The sequence below is a fragment of the Anopheles coluzzii genome, chromosome 3, assembly GCF_943734685.1.
Source record: "Anopheles coluzzii chromosome 3, AcolN3, whole genome shotgun sequence".
Lineage (NCBI taxonomy): Eukaryota > Metazoa > Arthropoda > Insecta > Diptera > Culicidae > Anopheles > Anopheles coluzzii.
In genome coordinates this window covers 89,808,099-89,834,980 of record NC_064671.1, presented here as the reverse complement: position 1 = coordinate 89,834,980, position 26,882 = coordinate 89,808,099, and the positions used below count along the sequence as shown (strand labels likewise).

Below are 26,882 nucleotides of genomic sequence, written 5' to 3'. Positions count from 1 at the left end.
TTCTTCCCAAAAAGATCTTCTAAAACACTCCATGGGAACATTTCCTCAACACAGCAAGAGTATTTCGTTTTGTTTTCTAAAGCCTTTCCGGTTTCATATTTACACACCCTGTAAGGGATGAGGCCGATTCTCTCACTCACCCTCCTTCGCTCTCGCTCTCACGCTCTCTCGCACTCTCTCGGTCTCACCCAAGCAAACGCCGCCTGCCGGTACCGAGAGCATCCGTTCGTTTTGGGGGATTGTTATTTACCGTGTGGCGCTTTCCGCGCGAGCAGGGGTTGATATTTTCTCGCGTCTCGTGCGCATCATCTGCCCGTCTCGCGTGTCTGTGCCCGTGCGTGTGTGTGATTTTTGTTGTATTGTATTGTTGCGAGATACCTTTGGCAGTGTGATTGTGATGCACCGAGAACGGCTGCCACAGTTCTAACAAGCAGAATCGGAACCATAATCGAAAAGGGAAAACCCTAAAATACCTCGTGCATCACATGTTCGCACAGTGTCCGACACGGAATAGGGGCGAGCTCTAGGGAAAGGGTTTGTTTTGCGCAAAAAAAAAGCGCGCGCGTGGTACGTATCCGAGCAGCATCATTAGAGCAGCAAGGTGTGCGAAGGAAATAGGTGCAAACAATTGTGCTGTGTTGGTTGGTTGGTTGGTTGGCGACTGCGGAAGTGGTGGCGGCGTAGGAAAGTGGCTGATGCATGCAATTAATTATTCACGGCCTATGCAGCTCCTTTCGGTGGTCCGCTGTGACGTTGGTGGTGGTGCGCTCTGAGTTCCCACGTGTGTGTGTGCGCGCCGTGCTGCTGCGAATCCTGGGAATTCAGTGCTGTGAAAAAAGGGGTTTATTAAGGGAAGGAAAAGTGATTTTCATAAAAATTTAAGTGTGTGAGACGCAGTTCAGGATAAAAAACCCAAAGCCAAGCAAATAGGAATAACAAACATGCCCGTCGTGGTCGAGGGAAGCTTTCAACAATCGACCGGAGTATCCTCTCGGGCAATGCCTTCCACCACACCCAGGACACTGTCGCCGGACGCTTCCGAAGCTGCCTCAATTGCTATGATAGAAGTGTCGGGCTCATCGATAGCAGAAGGGCCAGCCCACAATCATCATCATCATCAGGACGATGCGTCGGACGCACTCGTCGGCGACAGCACGTTCATTAACGGATGCGCCTCAGCGAACGGTGCGGACCTGCTCCATCCCTGGAACGGTACCGTACCCGACCTGTCGAGGTCTCCGTCGGTGGGTGACACCTTCGTATCGGCGGCTGCCTCCTCCGACATGCCGTACCCATCGTCATTCGCCGACAGTACGACCGATTCCGACTCCGGCCCGGAGGAGGAGGAAGCCGACCTGCCAGTAGGGGCTGACCCGTTTGCGTACATCACAACCGCTACCATTACGCTCAGCTCCGGTGGCAATTCGGCCAGCATGTTTCCGGCCATGGTGGGACACGGTGCCACTGTCCATCTTCGGCCGTCGGGCACGAATGCACTTGCGGCACCGGTCGGAAGCGAAAGACTGCTGCAACGCTCGGGAGCATTGGAGGGTCAGGATGGAGCATCACCATCGTCGTCGTCGTCTTCCTCCTCGGGCAAAACGTCGATTTCCATGTCGATCGCATCGGTTGGTGAGTAATCAATAGGCGATAGATTTAATCAGTCACAAGCACTGACGGATGGATTCCATCCGTTGCCAAACAGTTGATTGTAATCTTGATTGGAAGATGACTACACACGGGGTTAGTAGGTCAGACGTGCTCTGCTGATGCTTCCGGCTTCTGATTGGCGTCAAAATGTGGCATTGCAGCTCGAAAAGGAAATCCCAACGTATCTCAAACTAAAGAAAAGAGCAAAATCAATATTTTTATTTTCTGTTTGCCTTATCAAAGCGAATATTTACAAGGGGAGTTTTACTACAGTTTTCAGCAATTGGGTAAATATCCAAAAGCTCTGCAAACATTTGCACCTGTCCTTCAATTGCCTCCCCTTTGCTGGGCTCTCTTTTTCATAAAAGAGAGAAAAAAGGAACGAGAGCTGATGACCAGATACGCCAGACACGACCGAGGACAGAGGTTTGGATTTTTGCGTATCAGACTGTCCGAGTTGTGAACACTTGATGCCGTCCAATAAATGGCACATGATCAGGTTTGTTTGCCGTGCTCATTTGTATGATCATGGCGTTGCTTTCACAAGTCATTTGAAACATTTAAAAAGTGTTTTGAGATCATAAAGAGGGTCGGAAATGTACGCGGAACAATCTAAAGACAAAAAAAAATGTTCCTTCTAGAACGGAGTTTGTCGCATTGTTTGCACATGTGCTTCTCTGCAAACAATCGATCATCTTGGTGCCGCTACGGTTGCGTTTCAAACCAAACAAATGTGTTCTTACAGTCCTCACACTCGACTCAACCGTACATCATACATCTCTTCCCATCGGCTACAAAACTAATTGTAGCAAGAAACAAACTTCGCCACTTCCAGTGGATTTCAAACGCAAGCGAACGGTTAAGCAACCGCCCCCCCCCCCCGTTTCGACCGTTACGTCACACGGCACACTTTCGGGTTCAGGTTGTCAACAAAAATAGCCCCATGTCAGCCCCACACTCGCATGCTCAGATGCCCAGCATTAACGATCTCCGCACATCATCTCCAGTAAAACAGCGGCAAACAGGTTTTTGATTGGTGGCGGCGGTGGTATTCGGAAGTGTTTAGCATGCGCGACCGAAAAAGGCTTGCAGATCATAATTAGCATGCCGGACAGGTTTTCTTGCCAGCGGGAGACTTCTTTTGGGGCCTTCGCTCACCTCTTTGGTCGACGGAGATGAGCGACGATCAAGCGATTAAAGCCGTGAGCGGTTTTCAATCATCTTTGGCCGTGGAGTTTAAGGCTGCAAAAATACTGCCCTTTTTTGGAGATGGAGATGGAAAGATGGAGCCTGGTCAGGAATCATTAATTGTTGCTACCATGTTTGAGATGGATTTAAATCAGTATTTGAGAAGGATTCCGAATTGAAGTACTGTTAGGGGATTGAATGATTTGCTAAAGCAAAAACTCCTGCTTGAGATGTTTTAACATACAAATTTTCATTCTATTCTTGCATGCCTGATTTCTCAACGCCAAAACATAGCGGAAAAAGATCGCCTATGAATATTTAACGCGATTGTGCGATCAACCGGCCAAAGTCCAACTGATTTTGGTGGTTGCGTCAATATAAAAGGAGACATTTTTAACGGTTAAATAGCTTTAAAAATGCCCCCCCCCCCCGCGCTGTGCACAGACACGCAATAATGAACTACGATAATTGTACCGGTGTGTTGTTATTGAGTATCACCTTGAAATACGAGCGAGTTTCAGGTGTAGAGTGGCGTGCCTTCTGGGCGGCAGCGCCTGTAGATCGTTTGCGGTCATGCAATATGCTTGGTGTTAACTTTTTGTTTTCGTCGGAACTCCAGATGTGATAAAAAAAGGTACACTGAACACCATTGCGGTTATTGATGCATATGCAACCTTGGCTTTGTGTGACTTACAGTGCAATTAACACAATGCACGGAAGCGCATGCAAAGTGTGTAGCGGGCAAGTAAATGTAGATGATTAATGACGCTCAGCACGGTTTTTAAAACGCTTTCATTTTGCTCTACACTTGCAGTAAATTTATTTCTAATCGCAATTGGTCTTTTTGTAAAAACCAACCAAAATTGGCGACCCCGAATTTTTGCCCATGCTGATAACATATGCGATTGCTTTAAACCACACACTCCGCTGAATGTTGCGAGAGTTTTGCAGGAAGTTTGCCGCTCAGTGTCGTACCACCGGCCGCTTGACCGTGAGGTGAGGTCCCTGTTCATTTTGATAACCTTGAGCCGCGCCGAATGGCGCGAAGAAGGGGATCTGGATTTGTGCTGGTGGGATGCATGGAGGGGAGGGGGGGAATTGTGCGTAAATTATGTGCAAGCGGCCAGAAATTGGATAATGTTTGCCGTTGTTGTTGTTCCGCTTTGTTATGCGTTGTCGTTTTGGTGGAAGAACGCGTTACAGTGTGTGACGAAGCGTTACTAAATCTGGGCTTAATAAAGTAAACCAAATTGAACTTGGTTGTGAAATGTGACAAAAAGCTACATTTTATAGAACAAACCATTTGGGTATGACTAAACACACCGGCCTCGGCAGCACTTGCAGAACGCCTAAAAGTATACAAATTCAATGGGACCAATTATTTTTGACAAAATTATTTATTAAGTTTATGCTTTGGTTGGGAAGTTACGCGTTCAATGTTTGATTTGTTGCTATATATTCTTTATTTGTTCTTGTTTTAAGTAAAAGTTTCTCAATAACACTGTTTATCAATTTATCAATTTATTATTTTGATGATGAGGACAATTCAACAACAGACTGTAGCACTTTATTTAATTGCATACTTTTAGGCGCTCAGCTGGGCTGTGCATGCGGAATTGCTAATGGTTGCCAACAAAAAAAAACTAAAACATATTAAAAAATTGTATAAAAGTAAGACCAACATCCAAATGGAAAAGATCAAAATATCAATTATGACAAAAAATCATCAAAAGGCTTAATTGGAAAATATCCACTAAATACCTTCAACCGGTTTGTGGACTCATTTATGGACGCACCGTTCTGATTGCACAGATTATCCACCATTTCTGTTGTTGTTTTACGGGATGTAATGCGTGTACGGGTCAACGATTGTATGGTTATAATAGGAATTGACACTGGACAGAGATGGATCAACAATCCAACAATACTACACTAATTGCAGGTGCACCTAATGGGCAATTACCTTTGTAACCGTAGCATTAGCTTGGTGTTCTGCGTTTGTTTTAACATAACTTTAACTTCTTGTGCAACACACAGGCGATGACTCGACGGAACGGGAGCTGAACGAGTCGCCCGTTAGCGTGCAGATTGTGCCGGAGAAAAAAGGACTCTTCCTCAAGCACTCGGAGTATGAGGTAAGAAGGGCAGCGCACGATCACCTGTGTACCAAAAGCGACCCCAACGTGTGTATGTCTTGTTCCTTTTTTTACAGATCAAGCTGAAGGGCATCGAGAAGACGGTCCGCCGTCGGTACAAAGATTTCGTCACACTCCATCGCTATCTGGCGGAGAAGTATCCATATCGGTAAGTAGCCGTCCTGGGAGAGTCTGCGGGGTCTGCGGGGACAGTGTGCTGCAGGCGGCAAGGTCTTCCGATTCGCACGTGTGTACGTGTGGTTGCGATCGATCACGTACAGGGTGGTGACGGGCTCAAACTAGCATCTCTTCGGGCTAATGATCGTGCATACGCTCGTGCACGTTCTATGTAGCGGTGCGAATGATTGTTGGCAATAATACCATTCTAGATGTTGTAGGCTGGTATAATTACTCATCACTTTAACCATTGCTAATGGGTAATAACGACCAACGAGGTACGTTTATTATCAGCAAATCATTGTGAAGGTTAAAGCGCTAGAGGAGTTGAAATATTCGCCTTGGATTTAATCATTCTAATGGGAAATGTAAAACCTGCTGTGTGTGTACAATCCAACAAGCTGTTAAGAAAATAAGGATCTCTAAATGGTTCCATAATTTTGATGCCTACAAAAACATGTACTTATCCCGCCTTCGTGTGTTTAGACTCCTTCCAGCACTGCCACCGAAGCAGCTGATGCTGGACTCGCTCCTGGAAGAACGGCGGCGCGGTTTGCAGACCTGGCTGATCATCGTGTCGCTCCACCCGGTACTGGGCAGCTCCCCAATCGTAAGCACCTTCCTGCGCGACACCACCAACGACCACCAGTACCGGCTGCGCGTGACGTACGAGAAGCAGATGGACGAACTGGTACGGCTACGGCCGGACGCAACTCTGCCGGAGGTAGACCTGGACACACTGGCCGAATCGCGTACCCGTCTGCACCGTGTGCAGTGCAGCATGGGACGGTTGAAGCAACTGTTCGATCGACGCCTGGGCCATAACCGACGTCAAACAGGCGAGTGTGCCGAAATCGAACGCATTCTGCAGAGTCCCGATCTGCGCGACGCATTCAACGAGGACGCAACGTTCGAGGATCTGTCCGCGAGTGAGCGGCTGATTGCGAAGCAGGTTGAGCGCTATGTGCAGGTGCAGCAGCGTGCCGTTACCGAACGGTTGGACGTACTGCTGGAGGTGTTGCATGCGCACAGGTAGGAGCGATCTTTGCATTTCGGTTCAACAAGACACTCACAGTTTCTTCCCTCCCGTAGTCAACTATGCGAACGGATCGAAAAAAGCATCGTAGCTGATCAGCAGAGAACGCTGACAGGGAAGTCCCCGGGAGCCAATGCAGGAAGCAGTCGAGTGAAAGTCAAAGCTCATTCGATGAATCAAACCGGTACTATGGCGGTAGGTGATTTAACTCAACAAACACATAAACAATGGGCTCAACAGCTAAATATGCACCCCCTTTTCAGCAACAAAATGAAGCGAATGGTTCCGCGTTCGAAGCAACTCAACTCGCGCGTCGTTCTGCGTTTGCGTTCAGCTGTGCCCAGGCGGAAACGCTGCTGGCGGAGCGCTATCTGCAGTCGTTGCCTTCGATACTACTGTCCTACGCGCACGAGGAGCAACAGCACCATCAGAAGGTAACGCTTGCACTCAGTAGTGTCGATCACAGTCGATCGGCGGCCTCCCTCGCCCCTAGCCCTACTAACCGTTGGAAATGTTTCGTAAATCTTTCTTTCACTCCAGATGTCGAAGATATGGCATCGGTTAGTGGTCAACGAGTCTAGCCGGCTCGACTAAACAGCCACCAAGGGCATGCGTGAGGAGATCGTGAAAATGAGTACAGGAAATGGCAGGGAAGGCTATCAATTAGTACGGGAAATGTTTGTTAAGAGGTTGCTGAATTTCGATTAGTGATACGTAGAGTATACAGTGTTATAAAAGAGTAGTGTCATCAGATGGTAGCGTGCGTATGAACTTTGATAAGATTAGAATTTAGATAATTCAAATGGAATGGCTTCTTGCTTAGGAACCTGAGATTCACTTGAGTTTTTGTTCATATTCTCAAATTAAACTACTGTTAAATACGTAATAAAATTGTAAATCATAAAAAGGTTTTCAATTGTACGATTAATTAAGAATTGCAACACCATCAAATATGATTTTAATGATCTAAATTTATTACCTCTATGTTAATTAACAAATAATAGCATAAGATTTTTGTAGTGTAATGGCGTTGGTATAAAAAAAACATCAATAAACAAATCTGATTATCGAATGACTTGCTCCGGAAACATGATTAAGTGTTAAATTTGCAAAGAAACTTTAAATACGATGCTAAAACTAATCCTAACTAACTATCCTATTATTCAGCTACTCTCCAACCTTCTGAATGGTAATCATAGAACTTATAACCTTTTCACACTCATATAATTGCTTTTTGTGAGGTATTTCTTTCAGAAGCTGATCGTTAGCCATTAGAACAAAGCACAAAAGCTTTGTCAACAAGTTGTGTAATTTGTTTTTTAACTTCTTTAAACCCAGACATCAGTGTTGATCAGCGTAGACCAGCGATCGGCTAGCAAGCCGCATGCAGCTCTTTGATTTCGGCCTTTTTTGCAAAGTCTGAAAGAGGAATCCAAATGTTAATTATCAACCAAATAGCAACCAATTTGAAATGCTTATTAAGTACCAATGAATAAAACCAATTCATATGCTTCCACGCGTTAAATCCGCATTTAAGTACAAGTAGCTCATACAAGTTTTATGTAAAAGACTTTCTCCCAGAAATCCACAGTAGTAGGTATTGGACAGTTTATGAATATAACACCAATCCACTCCAAGGCAACCTCCTTCAGGTATAAAACTCCAATAGAAGATTTAATTCATTTAGAGCGCAGAGTAGATTAGACTCGATTGCGGCCGGTTCAGTTTATTGTGTGCATTGAATAAGATGTTCCAACTACATTAAGGCTGAAAGTAGTAAAAACAATGAATATGAATTAATAAATCAACAACTTAAGGATAACTTGACAAAAACTTACGTGTTGAGGAATCCCTTATCAAATGAAGAATGTTGAATAATAATCATTTGAGTGTTTGAAGGTACAAGCTATAGATTAATTGTAATTATCTCTCTCTCTGACGCGTCCTTAACAAAGAATAAAATCCTAAACAGTGTAGAACATACATAAGCCTAAATCTTGTCGTTGGAATGCAATATGATACTAGCGACAATTTAAGCCTTTTTTAAAACAGTTTGATCCTAAAACAATGATATTACAATCATAGCGCATAAGTAACTCAATATAGAACGTTTAAAAGATGAATACAACTTGTTTCGATATCATACAAACCATTACATCTCTTCTGAAACTAAATGACTATTCCTCATTGCCCTCAAAGTATGTCGAAAATTAAGGAACCAATAAACCTATTCCTCGTTTTCTGTTCTATAAATTTTGGGTCTTCCCACACCGCGCCCCGAAGGTTTGTATTCATATTTAAAATCATATCCTTTCTGTGCACGTTCAAACAACACCTCTGTACTAGTGTTATTAATAATTTTTCTTGCATTTTTTATAACCAACACCTGCTCTTTACTGTACTTGTTCGAGTTGATGTTGTTATCAAACACTCTCAAAACGGAACTTTTATACTTCTCAAACACTTCTCTCGAATGATCGTTTAATCCTTTCGTGAAATCTACAGTTGCAAGATCAAGTATCCAGTCGGCCTGATTCCTATCGATATCTCCACCTATTTTATGAAACACGTTCACAAACTTATCAACTAGCTGTGTGTGACCGGCGTGGCGTGTGAGCCTTTGGTATAAATCTGGAAAGTCGGTTTTTAGCCTTTCCTCCAGGATGGAAACCCGCACCACATGCGCCTGCTGCTGATCCTGTCCAGAGCAGTTTCTGCTCGCCTTGAACATACTGCGCCCCGCTTTGATCAATTCATCTACAGGAATGTTCGTTATTTCAGCGATTTTTTTCAACTCCCCTGCAAAACGACCCGTATGGTGAGCTACACGCGAATCCAGATGATACTCGGGAGTTCTGGAATCGTTCGTGACGGGTTGACTTGATTCGCCTTGCAGCTCATTGGTTGTGGATGATTCATCATCTACGTACGGCGTTTTGCTTAAGCAACGTGCTTTAGCTTTTCCTTTCGGTCTATCATTCGACAAGATCACCGTCGGTGCTTTGAATGTACCATCTCCTTTATTGGTCGTGTTGGCAGGGGACTTGCGGGCTCCGCCAACCGCACCATGCTTTAACGGCACACGATGCCAACCCTGTCGAATGTGATGGTGCATGCTGTCATCATGCTGGATGGAATCACACAACATGGACCTGAACGAATCCTCTCCTACAGCTTGCAGATCCGGTATAGCTGTGGCTAGTGCTCCGTACAGACAATTATTACCTGTCGTGGCAACAGTTGACTCTCCAGCTCCGAAAGTGAAATGATTGCCCTTCAGATCTAGGTGAATCTCGGGACCACCCGTTCCAGAACTGAACGATTGTTTTATACCCTTTTCCCCGTGGACAGTGATTGTGAGCCCCGATAACGCACCATGTTGTGCCTGTAGCATTTTATGTATCATTGGAGTACAGGCCCCGACACAAGTCAAATCCATTGGAACGTTTTCCCGGATGATGGTGGCAAACAGAGACGGACTACGAGTCTTGTGCATAATCTTCAGCATTTGACCATGATATTCCTCTGTCAGTTGACGCTTTGTTTCTGCTGTCATATCGAGCTTATTCATCTTCTGTTCGTGTTCGTCCTTCAGCCGATGAACATCTCTGCTCAATTCCGACTCTACCATGCTGCGTCTAATGTCCTTCAATGCTGTACCTACATGTAAAAGGACACTATTTACGCCCATTTTCAGCACTGGCAGCACAACATGTTGTGCGATCAGTTGCCCAACGTGCTTACTTAACGTCGTTTCCCATTGCTCAACCACTTCCCTTTGAAAGCGCTCGAAATCTTTGCCATTTACCGGGGTTTCTTTCGATGGAGCTGAGTTCTGCTCAATGTTTGCGAGTTTCCGCTCCATTTCGATGTTAATACTATCAAGCAATTGGTATGTTGCGTTGCGCATTTTATAGACTTGTGCAACACGATCCACACAATCCATTACTCGACTGATTTGGTTGATCAGCACCATGGCACTGTTTGTGGTACCTGTTTTTTTATTTGCCTTCCCGATTCCTTGCATCACGCTTTGGCTGATTTGCTTGGTGAATGGAAGGAAGGTTTGTGTCGTGTTCTGTTCCAACATGTATGCATTTGTCAAGTCGTTCACGAGGGCTCTAGCATCATTTTCACCTAAACGATCGTACGCTTTCTGCAAATTGTGAGCAACCTTATGATTTGCTACTTCACCCTTAACTCCAGATAAAATATCCGATGCTAAGGAGTTCAACATGGATTGCAGATGATTTTCAACAACCGTATCCACGGCCGTATTTGCCACAGCAAATGCGACACTTTCTGCTGTTTTGAGCGCCACACACTTCGCTATCTCCTTAACGACCGTCCGTCCACCAACTGCTTTAATAAGCTGCTTTCCGGATGATTCGGCAACCCGTTTGCCACCGTACTCGAGACTTGGTCCAGCAACTTTATAACCTATGCGAGACATCTTGGCGCCCTGGGAGAGATACATTCCCACACCGGCCGTACCGATCGTAAAAAGCAGACTTTGTAACTTATGCTTTCCGTAATCTTTCCAGCTGAAGTAACCTGACTTAAAAGCACCCACAGCAAACATGATGTCGCTGACACCTTCGCCAATGAAAGCGCCGGCAACGTGAGTCATCATTCCAACCGAATACACCTCCATTATAGCGCCAATTGCTATCTGTGCTACACCAGCCGCTAACACCAGTGAGGTTTTCAATATCATTTCCATGGTCCATTTTCTCTCTCCTAGCTCTAACAGATGCTCTAATCCATTTGTGATGAAGATCCGCATCTCATCGATGCTTCCAAAGTTTCCTTTACCATAAAAGTCCATGAGCGATTTCAGCGTGCCTTGCGGAACATTTATTGCTGCTAGAGACGATTTCGACTTACTTAAGACATTCTCAATATGTTTAGCAGTTCCGTTTTCAATTAACAGCAATTGATTGTTAAACCACTTTTCAATCGCAACTCCAACGTCATAGGATTCAAGAAGCCCATGTTTTTGATTGATTGATGCAATGCATGATTTTAAATAGGCTACGCTAGTTCGGTCATCTTTCGAACTGAACCTGTAGCTTGCCAATGCATTCTTTATTTCTTCAGACATGTTATTTGAAGGAGAAAATAACAACAATTCCATTAAGGGGTTTGGAACAATCCAACGGTTTTTAAGCAGCACATCCACCAGGAGCTTGGTGTATTCTTGAGACAAACCAATCTCCTTAGAAAGTATGCTTATCCATGCCCCTTTCGACCATGATGTTTTATACATTGCCTTGATTTTACTTTCATCGATCTCATGCGTGGCCATAGGAGGGAGCATTATTTTATGCTCCAGTAAGTCGGTAAAAAACATTTGATGGGGATTGGGCTTCAATTCTATACGAATGTCAGAACAGTTCTCCTCTTCTAGCTGTCGTGCAATGTTTCTCAGAGCTAGTCTGTATGCAAAACATGAAGCAAGGACGTTTCTAACGACACTCTCATACACTGGATAGGTGGGAAGCAAGACATCCTGGCTATCGTCGTAGTTCATTGGTAGGACAAACGTTTCACCCCTTTTTTGTAGAACATTACGCTTAAGTAGTTCCGCTATGATATTTTTTGCTTCACTCGTTGTAATTCTTGTCCTGTTTGTAATATCCTGAACTGTAATAGAATCAAAGGCAGAAAACATACAATCAGCAATTATATCCTTGTCTATTGTAGCCTTTTCGTTGCATGATAGTAGACCATTTTCTTCAAGAGAGATATACTTCGTTTTACCGATCATATCAATGAGCTTCTCTTTCTCATAGTAAAACTGTGACTGTTGTTCGTGGATCAACAAGATCTGGTGCTTATCCAGCTTAACAACTGCTTTCACCAGCTGTCCTTTGTCTACCTTTTCCTTCAGAACGTTCATTAGAGCAGGATCCATTATTTTGAGCCGTTCTTCATTGATCGCAACATACCTTTCAACACTGAGCAGAGCCTTTTGGTTAATAAGTGTTTCCCAAAAATCGCTTCTGCTTGGAAATGAAAATGATTCTCGAATAGCTTTAAGGAACTCTTTGTCATCGATAGGCCCCCTATGTTGAGCTAAGAACTTCTTCAACTGATCTACAGGTATCCCGTACTCGACGTGAAGTCTCTGAATCTGATCATTAGGTATGTTATCGATTACTTGAGCGTTCTTTATCATGCCGATTCGTACCAGATCGTCAAAGATTATTCCAGCAACATCCTCCTTTATTTCATAATTAACAAACGATTCAGGACTTACAGCATGACCCAACATGTCGTCTATGGATTGAAGGAACAGTGAGTATAGATTAATGAGACACTTCTTTTGCTCTTCATAGCCCTCGATCGGTGGTGTGTTATTCTTTAGCTTACACACTATACCTGATGCATGGATTTCATATTTTATATGATCGTTTAAAAGTTTTTCTGCCATACGCAAATCCTTTTTGAAGTCACCAACGTTCATGTTGTCAAGTGATCGTGTGTATGCACGATAGTAATAGGCGGCTTCGCAAAAATACGGCTCACTCGAGATAACCTTCCCAAACAGTTGCATTGCTGTATTGCGATGCTTCGAATCGTGTTGTGAAATATATTTCCCCAATTTGATTATTTGCATTGGGTTTTCTTCAACCCAAGCTGCCCAATTGTTTGCGCTCGTTGCTTTCAGATCATCAAATTGTAATAGAAAGTGTTTCAGTCGCTGTTTTACTTCCCGCTTGGAAGCCTCATCTGATGCTTTTTCTATCAGTGTCTTGTGTTCGTCTAACCAAAACGACCATCTGTCCAAACAACTTTGGAGCAGAATATCCTTCACCGGCTCTGGCGTTTCAGCATTAGCTAAAAGTTTCATTTTTTTCTCATACAGCTCGTTGAATGCTTCAAAACAACTCTCTTCTATTTTAATAGTGGTTTCGTAATAAGCTTTTATAGCAGATATGCGGAAAAGCTCATCGACATTGCGTTTTTGCTTGAGGGCAAATATCATAGAACGATTTGCAATTCCACCATTTGCCATTATTATCAACTGTCCCGATCCCCTTTCGCCCTTTCTAGCCGCTCTTCCAAAGGCTTGCTCTTCAATTCGAATGTTCGCCGGAAGGTATGATAATATCACGTGTAATCCTCCGGCCTCTTCAAGTTCGTCGGATATTTTTATATCTGTGCCTCGACCTGCCAAGTTGGTGGCAATGATAACTTCTCCCGGTATCAGTTTACTCCTTGTAACATCTAATTTCTCATAATCGCGTACATAAATGCGAACTTTTGTGTGCCCCTTAGAAGCAATATTCTTTTGCAATGTTTCTACATCTTGGATTGTTTCACAAATGATCAGGACCGATCTTTTATTAGTCTTGGTCAGTTTACTCACCTCTTGGTGTATTTGTTTTAACCAGTCATCTTTGCCAGAACAAATGATGGGTTCATACTCTTCAAATTGTTTCGATTTGAAAGTGGGGACAGTGACAAAGTCTACCCGATGTATCTCCTCAAGCAGATGTCTTTCTCTTTGTGATCCTAAAGTGCCTGTTAAACCATACAGCAGTTTGTATTTATTCAAATATGTAACGTTGGAAATGAAAACTGCTTTCAGGCTTTGGGTTGACAGCTTACAACCGTGCTTAAGCTGCAAAAATTGGTGTAACGCCTCACCCCAATGTGTGCGCACCTGATCAGTACCCGTATCCGTATCGAGAATAATTACATTTGGAATACGGTCGGCACTTGTTCCCGATCTGTAGACGTCCACCACGTAGTACTGTCCCGGGACCATGTACAGCGCTGTTATGGCGCTTGAAATCCAACTGTCCAAGTGTCTCTCCACGAATGCTTTTAGATAATTTGGTATTTTGATGCACGTTTCACGCTCGAGACAAGACGTAAGTAAGAAGCTTAGACGATCTTTGTATTGTGTGAAATCTGGTGTAAGTACTTTTTCTAGTTTGTTGGAATCAATAGCTTCCGTTTGTAATCTTCCTGCGTCATTTATTATTCCAGACTTAACTAATCTTTCCCAAAGCCCCAAAACATTCGATTTTCCCAAAGCATTGTCCAAACTTTGGATATCCTCTTTCTGGATGATTGCATACATGTCACTCAAAACTGACCTTTTAACCGCTTCCATATGTACATCTTCCGGAAGATCGGTCGGAGTATTGACCATTTGCCAAATGAACAAGTATACCGATTTCAGCTTATCCATACCAGCAATGTCATGCGACAGGTATATCATATTGTTTCCCTTATCGAGCAACATGCTGTCCACCTCATCGACGATCACATTTTCAAAACTGCGATTACCCACCACATGTTTTCCATAAAATCTATCGAATAGATAGTCACGTTGAAAGTTTCCCAAACCTCCGTAAATTATTTGATTACATGAGTAAGCTTCCTTTCGCTCCTCTATCTGTTCGCTACAGTTGTGGTAGGCACTAAGACCAAACAATTCGTAGATATCATTGTTGGTGACAGCATCTCGTTGAGCCAGTACTGAGGAGCTGGTGATAATGTCTACCTTCTCCCCTAGGAGCGCTTTAATGATCGCGGTCGCTACTACGATCAATGATTTACCTTCGCCTGTAGATACTTGTGCCAAAGTGCTATTATCGTTGACTAGTAAGGCCAAAATTGTCAATAGCTGGGTGTCTCGTAACTTAAACCCTCTCTTAAGCTCAATTGCCCTATCTATTACAGCAAGCATTTCTTCGTACATGTTTGTATTCGTTTTCTGGTTCTTAACACGGAACTCTTTAACCCATTTTTCTACATCAATGAGCGAAAAAGAGGATATCAACCTTGTTTCGATGGTTTTCTTGTTATGATGAATATTTGCTACCGATTGTTCAATTTCTGACAAATGCTTCACTATTTTACTAGATGTGTTAGCATTGCCTCTAATGATAGTTGCTATCTGTGAAATATTTAGTTCCTTTAAGTTTATCTTGAACTTTTCTTCCATGCGTTTAATCCATTCAAACAAGTTACTCTGTTTTAAAACGTTAAGATCATCAACACACAAGTTCCACTTTTGTTTATGAAAGCAAGATAGCACGTTTAATAACATAGAATGCGTAAGCTCACTGCGCTTTTCCACCAACGATTCAAATAAATTCTCCACCAACTTGTTTCCATACGTGTTCTCTATGGACAGAACGAAGAACGAAGCAGAAGTTAAGGCTTCCGAGTCATTTCCCCACGTTATAAGAGCTTTCAACTTATGTGTCCAATAGAATTCCTTAAGCACATAAGGCCACTCTGTTAGCTCCAGTTCATCTAAACGAACAGATTCTATTGGAATGTTACTCAGCAAGTGCAAGATATCTTCAACACACTGCGCAGGACAAGGCTTACGAGTAAACTGAGCAGAAAACACTAGCAAAGCTCCTTTATTTTCGATTTTGGACATGTACTTGCGCCATTTGGGTTTTTCCTGCAGCTGTCTCTTGTAGCAGTTCTCCAACTGCAGCAACACCAGCTCATTTGTCCAACTGCACTGATTGTATGCTGCAACAATCCATGAAAAGGTGTACCTTTCTTGCCTTGCTTCAACAGTGTGAGCAAGTATAGAGTTGATTAAGAAACACAGTTCGTTTGATGACACATGGCTGCCTTCGAAAGAAAAACGCAGCAAGATGCTTTCGAACACTCCATGTTGGCCGGTGTATTTGGGAGAAATGTTCTTCAGACGTTGGGCAATTTGGTCCTTCTCATCGGCTGAAAAAAATGCTGCAATCTTTTCAACTGTTATCTCGTCTTCTAAATCTTCAAATATTGTAGCGAAATTAGAACTGTTTCGATCAAATACTTCTCGTTCGAAGTAATTCTCGATGGTCTGTATGTCCTGCATTCCGTTTATCTCCGTCAGAATTCGTCTGAAAATTCGATCCTTGTGCAGACGCTCTTCTTCTAACTGACAGTAGCTTTCATTGATTTTCAGTTGGGTGAATTCGTTCGATTTGTGTAAAATGTGTGTAATTTTAATGGATTTTGGATTATGATCTTCTATCAGAACGATTTCATTGTCCTCATCCTTGGCATACACTCGAATGTTCAAATCATATACATACGCTAGCAGTATTCTGTAACTTTTGCACATGATTCCTTCCTGCTTTAAGTTGATCTGGAATATTTCTTGTATTTTTTCATCGGCACAACACCTTTCCCAATCATATTCAGCATTTTCCGCACGCTTCAGTTCATCATACAGTGAGCTTAACACCTTATCTTTTCTAATCAATTCTTCAAGATCTTCCAGCAAACCATCGTCATCAATGCTTTCATTCCACAGACGGAATGCTTCTTGATGTTTAGACTTCTTTAGTTCTGCTGCTAATGATTGCGTTATAGCATCAATATTTCTTTGCTGTTTCTCCAAATAATCCTGATACTCATCATAAAACAGTTTCACACGTTTATTTTCATCTTTTGAGCTATCTGTTTCCATAATGAATGTTTCTACGGCACGTTTGACTCCATTGACGCTATATTCCGATGCTTTTGCTATGAATTTGTTAATGTTATCTCGTTGTGCTGGATTATTTTCAAAAATGTATTGCTTCAAAGTGCCAAGAACGGGATGATAAAATGTGTCATTCTTTTCATCCGTTTCTTCCAGATATCTCCCTACAGTCTTTGCTGTCAATACGAAACGATTCTCTGTTGTGTGATAGGTCGGCAGTTCCTGGGTAATTTCTTTTAGAATTGCTATTTTATACTTGATTTTCAACGTTTCCGTAACGGGCGTTATCTTAGAACTGTAATCCCTTCCACGCAAACGTTCGAGCTGTGATTTTAATGTTTCAAAATGTTCCACCAAAGACACCAGCTCAGGGCGATCAGCAGGACGTGTTCGAAGCTGGAGCCAATCGTCTAGATTCAAGTTATTGTTCAATTTGCTGAATATTTCCTCTCGACTAGGATCTTTATACATTTCACCAAGTTTAACAATGCGTTTTATGTCCAGATCCGTGACTCGATCAAGATCTGCGTATTGGCTTTCAACAACTTGCTGCAATGCATCACAATTCAAATATTCTTTCACCTGTTCAGCCAATTCTTGTTGCTTTTCTTTTTCAATCTGCCGTTTTGCTAAACGTTGTTTTTCTTGTTCGATTTGTTGTTGTAAAACATTTTTCCTTTCTTGTGCGATCCGCTGTTTTTCCAGCTCCTGCTTTTCTTTTTCGATGCGTTGTCTCTCCAATTCCTGCTTTCCTTTTTGGATTCTTTGTTTTTTCATTCGCAGTTTTTCTTTCTCAACCCGTTGTTTTTCCCGTTCTAGCCGTTGTTTCGCTAACTTTTGTTTTTCAAGTTCTTCCCGTTGTTTCTTTAATTCCTGTTTTTCCTTCTCGATTCGCAGCCGTTCTAATTCTTGATTTTCTCTCTCAATCCTTTGTTTTTCCAATTGCTGCCTTTCTCGTTCAATTTCTTGCAAGTATTCGGAAAATGCAGCAGCAATGCGCAGCCCAGGAATGGATTTCTTCCCTATTGCTTTCGCATGATGCTGTCTCTCGGTACGTGACTGGGTGTTGTTCCTTTCCTCGAATGCGTTACTAGATTGATGATCAATTCTTGATTCCTGTAATCCAGCATAATAATAGCTGCTTTTAATATGGACCTTATATGGACAATACATTCTGCTGGATGAATTTTCGTCATAGAACGACAGCTGAAGTTTGCTCTTTTCATCTTGTCCATACAACACTGGATTGTCCGCGACCGAGTAATCCACATAACCCATGTCCCAACCATTTTTACCGTGCGCACCATACAATCCACCCTTTCCGTTTTCTCCATCATTGCCCCGGTTGCAGTATGTCTTAATGTCAAACGTACGACCATCGTATAAACGTTTGATTGTCACTTCGCCAGCAAATCCACCTTGACCTCCCAGCCCATATCCTCCGCCAGCCTGTCCACGCTGGCCAGATGTTCCCTTGAACATCAGAAACGATTGGCAGTTGTAAAACGGTGTGCCTTGCTGAAAAGAAAACGTTATCTCGCAGCCATCGTGCGTTTCCACCTCGATGTAAAGACTATCAAAGAAATCGACACGAAAATCCGTGTGATAAAGTACGTTTTCTCTGTGAGTGGTATTGACGGGAAATAAGGGCATTGTTGTAACCAACCACTGTGTTTTAATGTTTCGAGTTAAGTTTCTAATGTTTTTGACAGTGGTTTCTACAAGGTTAGCACGCTGCCCCTCCAAAAACTTGGCAGTCGGCGGAAACTTGTCCTTAAAGTCTGCCCTAGAGATACCTTTACCGTCGACGCCCGCCTTTCCATTGCCGCCATCCTGACCGTTGCTTCCGTTTGCACCGTTCGAAATGATCGTCAATCGTTCGGGGTGTTGAAATGTGATTGCCTGCAATAAAACGTTACCTCCACTTTCGCCCGGATATCCATCGGCTCCTTGTTTGCCAACACCGTTCCCATCCGTACCGGCATTGGACGTGTAGGTATGGTCGTTATCTTTCCCAGACACATTCCAACGAACCGTAGTGCATACTTTGATTTCGTTCGCCAAAACCATCAGATTTCGCCCATGCCAAACATCGCGAGAAAGATCCACATCGATGGTAAGAATGATGCCAGCAAAGATACGAACCTCTTCAACAGTAGAGTTGGCCAAGAGGGTTTCTATGCGTGTTTTAATTTCACTTAGCACGATATGCTTCCCTTTCACTTCAATCACCGTTCGGCTGTCCACACTCCTCTCCCGTATCGTCACCGACAATTCCATGATCGGATGTCTTTTTATGTTCTTGCTTATTTGCACGTTTTTTTTTATTCACTGATTCACTTTAATGGTAAGCACCAGCCACAACCGCTTATCACTTTATACATTTTCCTTATCGACGACCATATATCCCGTATCTTGTTGGTTTTATACGTTAATTGCTTTATAGATTACAGCCGTTTCGAAGAATCAATCCTTCACGCAGGGCATCAGCACGTTACACTGTCTTGCTTCGTTTGACGCTACATACCATCAGACTTCACTCACATTCAACCACATTTGTATAATTTCACAATTTAATTGCAACATCCGGAGCCGGTCTCGTAGTACAGTCGTCAACTCGTACGACTTAACAACATGCCCGTCATGGGTTCAATCCCCAAATAGACCGTGCCGCCATACGTAGGATTAACAATCCTGCTATGGGGGGGAATCAATTAGTCACTGAAAGCCAAGCCCACAAGTGGGTACAGGCAGGCCTTGACCGACATCGGTTGTTGAGCCAAAGAAGAAGAATTGCAACATTGTCAATCACACTACGGTACTGCTATGGAGTAGAAATTCCAAAACAGTTAAGGTCACGTTGATTCAGACATCTGTAGAATAACTGAAACCGTCTCCGTCTGCCGGAATCCGAAAGTAAACACAAGCAAAATGCTTTACATTGGGGAATTCCCATCACCACATGCTTATCATTTCGTTTGAAGTCGCACAATTCACTTAACGTTTTTGCTACGTTACTTTCTTTCTCAATGAACCAATTTAAACACTTTACGTTCTCACTCTCAATTTATATGCACCCGGTCATGCGCACTTCATGACGCCGGCCCGTGTTTACCGGTATTGACACGAACATGTGATGACGCATCCTTTGCAAGATACGCTTAGCTCGACGCACACGATTAGAGAAGGGTAGTGGCATTAACTCATCTGTTGCGAGCTGTTTAACACGATTGATATTGCTTTTTTCAAAACACTGGTACGATAACTGTGATAAATTGTATTCTTAAACAGAAATTATAGCTGATAAAAGCTTGCCTCGATTCACAATACGGAACGCGCCACACAAACTCACTCCGTGTGTTACCGCTAACAGCACTGGCGACGAAGTGATACGGCGTTTGCTTTGCACGATGTTCAAAGCACGATCCAAGATAAGAAAGTGGTTGATGCACACCTTTCAGGTGCCCTCAGACTATACGCTTTCTGCTTGAAAAACTTCCATCTTTTTTCTCATGGACAGGGCAATCTAGCAGGGTTCGCGAAGGGGTAATGAACTAGCAAAAACCATCTACTTGTTACTGGTTACCATGTAAATATTGCTAGCAACCGTTTAACATTCTTTTGTATTTCAACACATGATACCATATAAATATTTTAACGTATTACAAAAACCGTATTTCACCTAAAAATGTATGTTAAAAAATTGTAATAATTCTTTTTTGCCAATTAGTAGCATGTATTATAATAAAAATGCTAGTATAAAGACGAGGAGGCACGAGACCGTGAGCAGTTTCCGACATTCCTGAAGTCAAGACCGCAAAGCGGTTGTAGCGCCAGATATGTAAGTAAGTGTGGTATAAGCAAAAACAAAATTGTTCAGGCATGAATTTATATTAACAGTGCACAAAGGCAATAGCGTACGTTTACGATACAAGTACTTCTTCTTCTATTTGGCCTTCTTCTTCTATCTTCCTATGGGGACATGCAGCCCTATATAGGATTTCGAGACTTTAGTACCATGCAGCTTGATAGCCAGATTTTGCTACCGGGGGGCCAGGCGGCCCCCTCTAAGTTTGAACGTACGACGGGCATGTTGTTAAGTCGTGCGAGCTGACGACTGCACACCACGGGACCGCTATATAAGTACACAAATACGTTTATAAAACTGATATGGAGGCGTTTTTTGAAAATGAAATCAACAAACAAACATTAATACATAAATTGAATCAATTGAATCAACCTACTTACTCCGGAAAATGTATTTAATGTATACACTGCAATCAAACTATAAATACGACATTACAAACTCTGCTCTTCTAGTCCTAATTTCTAGTGATCTATTATTCAACTACTATACTACTAACTGAATAGTAATCATCTTACTTATAACATTTTCACATTTAGGTAATTGCATTTTGCATTTTGCATTTTAATTTTGATTGCAGCACAAGGTCTGCATTATCTTATCCTTATCAACATAATCGGTGTGGTGGATGAGCTGGATGAGACTTTCCCATTATCTGAAGTTGTGGAACTCTAACTTGCTCCTATCTATCAGATGACCAGGCTGCCCCATGAGATGGCTATTTTACAACATGTTCTTAGACCCATAACACTATAGTTGCAGTTTAGTGTTGAGATGGCTCTTTGCCATCTAGGCAATTTGTCCTAATGCAGAGCTGAACGAAACCGGTCGAAGGTCTGGAAAGGAGACAAATATGTTGATAACCGTTAGATAAGCCTCCTCCAGGTGCAGCATTAAAAAAAAATTACAATTCAAATTAATAATGTTACCTCACGTTCACGTTGCCAATAGATAGTACCGATTCCAATCCCATTATGTATTAACATAATTTAACACAATCACAATTAACAAAATCAGCTCAATACATATTAGGGCAGATGGAATGGCAGACATTTATCCATACAGAGTTTTTATGTTTCTAGTCAATTGTGGTAATTGCTATCTTGCTAGCGAGACCTGTCGGAGATCGGGTGTCTACATGGATTGGAGACTGCAGCCATGGACCGAGCATCCTGGAGAATTGTTGTGGACCGGGCCATGTCACACCGTCGTGCTCTATCGTGAGCAGCCCAACAAGAGAAAAAGAGAGAGTGCTAGCTGTTTCATTGAAACATTGCTATGGTATATGCTGAACATTCATTCACATGGCAGTTTTGTGGCACTTTATCAATTTCATTAGGCCTAATAATAAAATAATATTAATAAAACTTAAGAAAATTATATAAATTTTGAGAATTTTAATACGAAAAGTAACTTACTCGCTTAGAAGTCTCCATGCAAAAAGGCGAATCCAACACCCACTGAGCGTTTGAAGGAATAGTTTTTAAATTACATGATATTACATCTTTTTAAATCCTAAAGTAAGCTTAGATCTTCATAATTATTTTATCTACTCATAAACATTTCCACTGATTATTTAGCTTATTCTGGTGAAATATCATATTTCTTAAAGCAAAAATACTAAAACGAGCATACAATATAAGCTTGTTACATACAATTAGAACCCAGAGGTAATCATTTCCTATATGATGTTTAGACTTTTTACACTTTTTCAAAATGTCCTATTGTGTTTGTATGAGTGTGTTTTTTGCAAACCCTCTCTTTTCATAAATAAAAAAAAACTTTACAGTTATCAAATATTTTATCTGAGTCTGGTACACCGTTTAACATGCTCGATGGTTTCTTGATATTTAAAATTATTTAAAAATAAAACCATAATCCATTCATATGTTTGGCGAATGACGCATACATTAAAAATCTTGAATTTTTATGCAAATGACTTTTTTGAGTTTTGCAAATGACTTTTTGTGACGAGACTTCATATGACAACATATGTTTACATTTTAACGGTGTTATATAATCCCATACTAATCTTAATTCTAAACATTTACTGAGTCTATGACCTTTTTTATGGCAAAAATAAAATTTTACTTCGTCCCTGTTTCTTAAGAATTATCACGAAGCAGACAAGTATATCTAAAAACAGTGAGATAACGAGGCGTTGCTAACTGATCAGAACGTTATTATTGACGTAGAAAGCAACTTCTTGTTGTTATGGTGCGGAAATACTGAAACGAAAACATAATATCATGAGTTATTTCTAATCAATCCGCTTCTTATATCTCAATATTTACAAAATAGTTCATCGTCCAGTTATTATCTTTAGAAGTGATGATCAGCGTAATAATAATTTATAAATCACAGGAACTACACAGGAACAGTAAGCGTATCATCGTGTCATATAGGAAGAACGAAGGCTGATTGACATCATATATCAGGCTACATGTATCAGTACGTAAGTAAGTAGAATTTGTGCAATAACGGTTCTGACTGAACAACTACGATTATCTGCAAGATTCTGGTTCCAATGTCAATCGATAATCTCTCGATCCTTGTGCGCTTAGCTGCGTTCTGATGTGGAAGGATGAGACAAGGGCATAATATTGCATTGAAGAAAATATGATTATTGTAAAAACAAGTGTTACTACTAAGTTCCAAAGAAACAAACTGCAGTTTGTGAAATCTTACCTACCTGTAGGTAACTGACTTCCAATACGATCATCTGGACCAAAATGCGTTATAAATTACTATTTGTACACATTCTACGGTAGTTTTTGCTGCCGACCTTACGTTCCGCGAAAATTAAAACCGAACGATATTCGATTCTCTAGATTTTGCTATCCAACGAATAAATGCAATGATATCTAAACGTTGACCAGTTTTTTTAACTTATATGTTTAACGAATTAGGTGTTTAACGTTTTTCTACGTTACAATGATAACAGACTAAGCAGTTGATAAACAATAGTACATGGTTTTTTACATCATTTTAATTTCAAAACTAATAAACTGTTTTACCTTTTTAATACAACAAAAATGATGATCTCTACTTGGTTTATGATCGATTTGTCGTTAAAATGCTTTATGCTCTTAGTATCCATCTCTCTCTCTTTCTCTCTCTCTCTCTCTTTGTATCTCTCTCTACATCTCTCTCTCTCGTTCGCCTACTCACAAAAGAGAACGTCGTCGTAATGTGACTTGGTCGTTCTTAGTCTACCTTCTTAATTTTAGCACTTACAATCACCCCTTGTTTTAACGGAGCGTGTTGTAAGCTCTGCTGAATGAGATGACGGAGGCTTTTGTTATTTTCAATGTATTTGCTTAACTTAGATCGGAATACGGTTGGCTCTATCGATTGCAAAGTCGGTAGAGCAATCGTTAGCGCTCCATACAGACTATTGTTCTCAGTCGTGTCAATGTTTGAACCTTTCACCTGTGACACAGTAAAATGGTTTTCTAACAGTTCCAGATATACTTTGCGACCATTCTTACCAGAAGTAAACGATTGCTCTATTCCCTTTTTTCCACGCACAGTTATGGTAAGACCCGTGATATTAGAATTTTGTGCCTGTAACATTCTATGTACTATGTTAGTACAGGCCCCGACGCACTTCAAATCCATTGGAACGTTCTCCCGGATGATAGTGCCCAACAGAGATGGACTACGAGTTTTGTGCAGCATTTTCAGCAACCGCCCATGATACTGGTCTATAAGCTGACGCTTCGTATCGTCCGTCATATCAGGTCGAGTGATTTTCTTCTCATACTTGTTCTTTAGTTTGTCAACAGGTCTGTTCAGGGTAGTGTTTGGGCTGTCTCTTATATGCATTAAACCTTCGGCGACATATGACAAGGCCAATTGCACGCCGAATTTAAGCACTGGCTGCACAACATGTTGTGCGATCAATTTTCCAACGTGCTTATTTAATATCTTTTCCCATTGACCGATCACTTCCGTTTGAAAGCGCTCAAAATCTTTTCCGTTTAGTAGATTTACTTGTGTTTCTTTTGCTGGCGTTTTAAGCTCAATTTTTGAGAGCTTCAGTACCATCTCGGCATTAATGTAATCCAACAGTTTATTAGTTTGGGAAAGTATTTCGACAATTTGTAAAGAGTTATCAAATACATCCGGCACTAAAGCTAGCATGGAAATGAAATTGCTGCTATTTGTATGCTTTTTTTTAAATCCAGTTTTTATTCCTTTTATCACACTATTGGCTATTTCCTTAGCGGAGAGCTCAAATGTATCAGTCATAGTCTGTTTCACCAGGTATGCATTTGTCAAGTCGTCCACAAGAGCTTTAGCGTCGTTCTCACCTAACTGATCATAAGCTTTCTGTAAGGTTTGAGCAACTTTATGACTTTCCACTGCTTTCCGGATTCCTGACAAAATATCCGATGCTACAGAGTTTAGTCTGGTTTGCAGATAGTCGGCAACAATCATATCTTTAGCAGTATTTGCCAAAGCAAACGAGACACCTTTCGCCGTTTTCAACGCCACACGTTTGGCGATCTCTTTTACCACCGCTCGACTGCCGATTTCTTTGATAAGCTGCTTGCCGGCAACCCGTTTGCCACCGTACTCGAGACTTGGTCCAACTATTTTCAATCCTATTCGGCTCAGTTTAACACCTTTAGACACATACATTCCCACACCTGCCGTGCAAATCGAAAAGGCTACACTTTTCCATTTATAATTTGCGTAATCTTGCCAACTGAAATTACCAGATACGGCAGCATCGACAGCGTACATGATGTCGTTGACTCCTTCACTAATCAATGAACTAGCTGCGTGAGTCATAAGTCCAACCGAGTACACTTCCATTATAGCGCCAATTGCTATCTGTGCTACACCAATGGCTAAAACCAGTGAGGTATTTAGTATCATTTTTATGGTCCATTTTCTCTCTCCTAGCTCTAACAGATGCTCTAATCCATTTGTGATAATGATGCGCATCTCATCGATGCTTCCAAAGTTTCCTTTACCATAAAAGTCCATGATCGATTTCAGCGTGCCTTTCGGAACATTTAATCCTAAAATGGAGGATTTTGACTTTCTTAACACATTCTCAATATGTTCAGCAGTTGTACTTTCACTTAACAGTAATTGATTGTTGAACCATTTTTCAACTGCGAAACCAACGTCGTACGACTCATCGAGGCCATGTTCCTCCTGAATTTTAGCAATGCCGGAATTTAGATCAGCAATACTTGCCCGATTGCTTTTAGAACATGGTTTATAGAATAAAACTGATGTTTTATCATCTTTTAGCGAAAAAATCCATCGTTTCTCAAGCAACACGCCAAACAAACTCTCGGTATATTCCACGCTCAAACCAATCTTCTTAGAAAGTACGCTTTTCCATGCCCCTTTCGACAATGATTTACCGTACAGCTCTTTCAACTTGCTTCCATCAATCTCCTCGTGGGAAAGCATAGGAGGTTGGATTATCTTTTGCTGTAATAGATCGTTGAAAAACATCCGATAAGGATCAAGTTTTAATGCAATGCGAATGTCAGAACTCTCCTCCTCTTCTAGCTGTCGTGCAATGTTTCTCAGAGCTAGTCTGTAAGCAAAACATGAAGCAAGGACGTTTCTAACGACATCCTCATACACTGGAAAAGAAGGAAGTAAGACATCCTGGGTGTCGTCATTATTAACTGTTAGAGCAAAACTCTCGACTCTCTTTTCTAGAACATTTTGCGCAAGTAGCTCGTCTATGATGATCATAGCTTCACGCGTGGTAATTCGTGTCTTGGTTGTAATATCATGAACTGTTATAGAATCAAATGCAGAGAACACACAGCCATCAATTCTACCTTTTTCGATGGTAGCCCTTTCATTGAATGACAGTAAACCATTTTCTTGGAGAGAGTTATACTTCTTTCTACCGATCATATCAATGAATTTCTCTTTTTCAAAGTATAACTGTGACTGTGCTTCGGCAATCAACAATATCTCACACTTGCCTACATTAACAACTTCTTTCGACAGATCTCCTTTGTCTATCTTTTTCTTTAGAACGTTCATTAGAGCAGGATCCATTATTTTGAGCCGTTCTTCATTTACTACAACATACCTTTCAACACTATGTAGCACCTTTTGATTGATGAGCTCTTTCCAAAATTCGATTCTGCTTGGAAATGAGAATGATTCTCGAATAGTTTTGAGGAAAACTATCTCATCAATCGGGCCTTTATGCTGGTCTAGGAACTTATTCAATTGATCTACAGGAATCCCGTAATCGTTGTGAATTCTGTGTATCTGATCATTTGGTACGTTATTGACTACTTCAGCCTTTTTTATCATGCCGATTCGTATAAGATCCTCAAAGATTATTCCAGCCACATCCTCCTTTATTTCATA

General features: G+C 41.7%; 2 protein-coding genes across 6 annotated transcripts in view; one reads left to right on the top strand and one right to left on the bottom strand.

The window, feature by feature from the left end:
• The first annotated feature begins 52 nt into the window (after positions 1–52).
• On the top strand, positions 53–7,274 carry LOC120954762 (sorting nexin-8-like). The gene is made up of 7 exons (XM_040374966.2): positions 53–1,632; positions 4,876–4,973; positions 5,051–5,142; positions 5,637–6,182; positions 6,243–6,381; positions 6,450–6,620; positions 6,727–7,274. The coding sequence occupies exons 1-7, from the start codon at positions 942–944 to the stop codon at positions 6,778–6,780; spliced, it is 1,791 nt and encodes a 596-aa protein (XP_040230900.2). The 5' UTR covers positions 53–941; the 3' UTR covers positions 6,781–7,274.
• The window catches only part of LOC125906394 (uncharacterized), a 26,171-nt gene continuing 6,426 nt past the window's right edge, over positions 7,138–26,882 (bottom strand). The window contains exons 1-8 of one of the 5 annotated variants that reach the window (XM_049609314.1): positions 23,205–25,563; positions 22,811–23,087; positions 21,935–22,744; positions 21,655–21,857; positions 21,446–21,614; positions 8,025–21,352; positions 7,673–7,953; positions 7,138–7,605 (exon numbers count right to left, since the gene is read on the bottom strand). In XM_049609314.1, coding sequence (XP_049465271.1) covers positions 8,414–18,931 — 10,518 coding nt within the window. In that variant the 5' untranslated portion in view covers positions 18,932–21,352; positions 21,446–21,614; positions 21,655–21,857; ... (1 more) ...; positions 22,811–23,087; positions 23,205–25,563 and the 3' untranslated portion in view covers positions 7,138–7,605; positions 7,673–7,953; positions 8,025–8,413. Of the gene's footprint in view, positions 7,606–7,672; positions 7,954–8,024; positions 21,353–21,445; positions 21,858–21,934; positions 22,745–22,810; positions 23,088–23,204; positions 25,564–26,882 lie in introns of those variants that run through there. The other 4 variants (XM_049609312.1, XM_049609313.1, XM_049609316.1 and 1 more) reach the window with 4 other exon arrangements.